The sequence below is a fragment of the Arvicola amphibius genome, chromosome 3, assembly GCF_903992535.2.
Source record: "Arvicola amphibius chromosome 3, mArvAmp1.2, whole genome shotgun sequence".
NCBI classification, from domain to species: domain Eukaryota; kingdom Metazoa; phylum Chordata; class Mammalia; order Rodentia; family Cricetidae; genus Arvicola; species Arvicola amphibius.
Genome location: NC_052049.1, coordinates 107,296,919 through 107,300,371, shown reverse-complemented (window position 1 = coordinate 107,300,371; position 3,453 = coordinate 107,296,919). Strand labels below are relative to the sequence as shown.

The 3,453-nt window shown below is 37.6% G+C and overlaps 1 protein-coding gene across 1 annotated transcript; it reads left to right on the top strand.

The window, feature by feature from the left end:
* Positions 1-223: 223 nt before the first annotated feature.
* On the top strand, positions 224-1,150 carry LOC119809969 (olfactory receptor 1537-like). Its single transcript, XM_038323215.1, has one exon. The coding sequence runs from the start codon at positions 224-226 to the stop codon at positions 1,148-1,150; it is 927 nt and encodes a 308-aa protein (XP_038179143.1).
* The last annotated feature ends 2,303 nt before the right edge of the window (positions 1,151-3,453 follow it).

Genomic DNA, 3,453 nt, shown 5'->3' with positions numbered 1-3,453 from the left:
AATTAATAATAAAAATAAATATACACATTCATACACACATGCATGCACACACACATAAGTATGAATATGTTATTTGGGACAACATTTCTTTGTGCAGGCTTGCCTCTCCTACAATTGTTCTAATGAATGTCCTAGCCTTGAATTTATAGACGCTTGATTGCTTCTGTCTCCCTAGTGCTAGGATTAAAGACTTAAGCAACTCTTTTACTCCTATAGCATCTTGATGAAGAACATGGCAGCAGGAAACCATTGCACAGTGACTGAGTTCTTTTTGACTGGTCTCTCAGAGAAACCAGAACTCCAGATGCCCCTCTTCCTCCTCTTCTCTGGGATCTATGTGGTCACTGTAGCAGGAAATCTGGGCATGATCACACTGATTGTTCTCAGTTCCCACCTGCACAACCCCATGTACTATTTCCTCAGCAGTCTGTCCTTCATTGACTTCTGTCAGTCCACTGTTGTTACCCCTAAAATGCTGGTGAGCTTTGTGACAGAGAAGAACCTTATCTCCTACCCTGGATGCATGATTCAGCTCTATTTCTTTATGATTTTTGGCTTCGCAGAGTGTTACACATTAGCTGCAATGGCATATGACCGCTATGTGGCCATCTGTAGGCCCTTGCTTTACAGTGTAACAATGTCCTATAAGATTTACAGTTCCCTGATTACAGGAGTATATATTTTTGGTGTTGTCAATGCATCAGTTCTCACAAGCTTCACGACAGAGATTCGGTTCCATGAATCAGGTGTGATCAACCACTATTTCTGTGATCTTCCTCCCCTCTTGAAGCTTGCATGCTCTAATACCTATATCAGTGAATTATTGGTTCTAGTTTTTGGTACATTTAATATCTGTGTCCCAAGTCTCACCGTTATTACTTCTTACATCTCCATTATTGCCAGCATCCTCAGGATTAAATCCACAGAAGGCAGGTCCAAAGCCTTCAGCACCTGCAGCTCCCACATCTCTGCTGTTGCTGTTTTCTATGGTTCTGCTGCATTCATGTACTTACAGCCATCTTCAGAGAATTCAATGAACCAAGGGAAAGTGTCATCTGTGTTTTATACTACTGTGGTTCCCATGCTGAACCCATTAATCTACAGCCTGAGAAATAAGGATGTTAGTGTTGCCTTGAAGAAAATATTTTAAAGAAAGAAATTCATGTTTCAGAACTAATGTGAGGATAATTTATTAGATAAAAGTTATCCACAAATACATAGTTTGAATTGCTGTTCTATTTTATTGTAATTGCAAGAATTATTACTCATTTGCTAGGAGAATTTGATAATTTTTGTAAAGATACATTTTACCTTCAATTTCCTTAGTTCAATTTACTTAGTTAATACTATATCTTCCTAGACTCTTTAATGGAGTTGAAGAATAGATAGTAATAATATAGTTTTTCTTAGTTATAATAAAAGCTAAAATAGATATAAATACTGTAATTGTAATTCTTGTTTGTTAACTGTTTTCTTATATGTAATTTTACTACGTTAAATCCTTTTTGTTTAAACAGAAAAGGGGAAAATGTGTTGCTTTCATTGGTTAGTGAATAAAGAAACTGCCTTGGGCTGATAGGGCAGAACTTTGGTAGGCAGAGAAGACAGAACTGAATTCTGGGAGAAAGAAGGGTGGAATCAGAGTGATGCCATGGATCTGCCCAAGACAGATGCTGAGAATTTTACCCAGTAAGTCACTGCCACCTGGTAATATTCAGATTAATAGAAATAGGTTAAATTAATATAAGAGTTAGCTAATAAGTAGTTCGAGCTAATCAGCCAAGCAATGTTTTAAATAATATGGTTTCTTTGTGACTGTTTTGGGGCTGGGTGGCCAGGATGAACAAGAAGGCCCTCCTTCAACAATCTTCAGATTTGGTGTCTTTGGTATTCCTGAATTTATTTCAACTGGGTTAAGTTAAAATCTTAAAGGTGTGTTTTTGTTGTTGGCTGGTTGTTTTTTGTTTATTTTTCTAATTTGATGAGTTGGCCAAGATGGGATATTCCTTTTCACATTAGCATGTTAAGGGTGTTCTTACTTATCATTGTATTTATCAATAAACATGAGAAAATACACTGTTAGAGGTGTATTTCCATTCTTATTCTGAGTCTAATATCTGAACGTAAATATTACTTATCAAAATGATGGCATCACTATTCATATTACAGCCTATAACACCAGAAGAAGATCTCTACTCTACAACAGGCAATGTCAGTAGCAGGTGCCCCGAGGACGAGCAGCCCACACCATACCAATACTCCTCAGAGACTGCCTAGCTTTCCCCAAACATTCCTCCTTTTCCTTGTCACCATATTCTAGTCCACAATTCTGGTAGAAGACCCTGCTCTACCAAAGGCTCTACGGGAACACTGAATCTCAGAGGCTTATCTGGTACCCAGAACCCTGAATTTTCCTTATCTACCAGAGGTCTTAGGAGTAATCATAAACCATAATACCCAGAATCTTACAGTCAACCCTTGTACTCCATATCCCAGATGTAATACAGGCTGAAAAAAAAAAAAACGCAATAGAGCTTATCTATTGAACAAGAGAACTTGTCAAACACCAGAACAACAGGTCACTCCTGATGGAAGACTAGAGTAGAATCAGAAACAAAGGGTAAGTAAGACCCAACAAAGATGAACTCAGAAACCAACCTCTAAAACTGTAGTTACCACAAACTGACAGTTTTAGAGGCTAGGTTAAGAATACAAGAACAGCTACAAAAAAAAGAACAGCTACAGCAATATCTCACAACCAAAGCCCAGTTCTCCTATTACAGCAATTCCTAAAATGTTCAAAACAGCTAAAGCACACAGAAACGTTCATGGGTATGTGCATAATGGACACACACACACAGTCACACATACACAATCTCTGGGAAAAAGTTGAATGAAGATGACAGAGTTTCTTAATGATGAAATAAAAAAAATCTTTTGTTCTTCCATATAAAGTTGAATATTGTCCTCTCAAGATCTGTGAAGAATTTTGATGGGATCTTTAAGGGGATTGCATTAAATCTATAGATTGCCTTTGGTAGTATTGCCATTTTTACTATGTTGATCCTCCCAATCCAAGAGCAAGGGAGATCCTTCCGTTTTCTGGTATCCTCTTCAATTTCTTTCTTCAAAGACTTAAAGTTCTTGTCAAATAGGTCTTTCACTTCCTTGGTTAGAGTTATCCCAAGATATGTTATGCTATTTGTGGCTATCGTGAAAGGTGAAGCTTCTCTGATTTCTTTCTCTGCTTCCTTATCCTTTGTATATAGGAGGGCGACTGATTTTTTGGAGTTGATCTTGTAACCTGCCACGATACTAAAGGAGTTTATCAGCTGTAGGAGTTCTTTGGTGGAGTTTTTCGGGTTGCTTATGTACACTATCATATCATCTGCAAATAATGAAAGTTTAACTTCTTTCTTTCCAATTCGAATCCCCTTGATCCCCTTGTTTTGT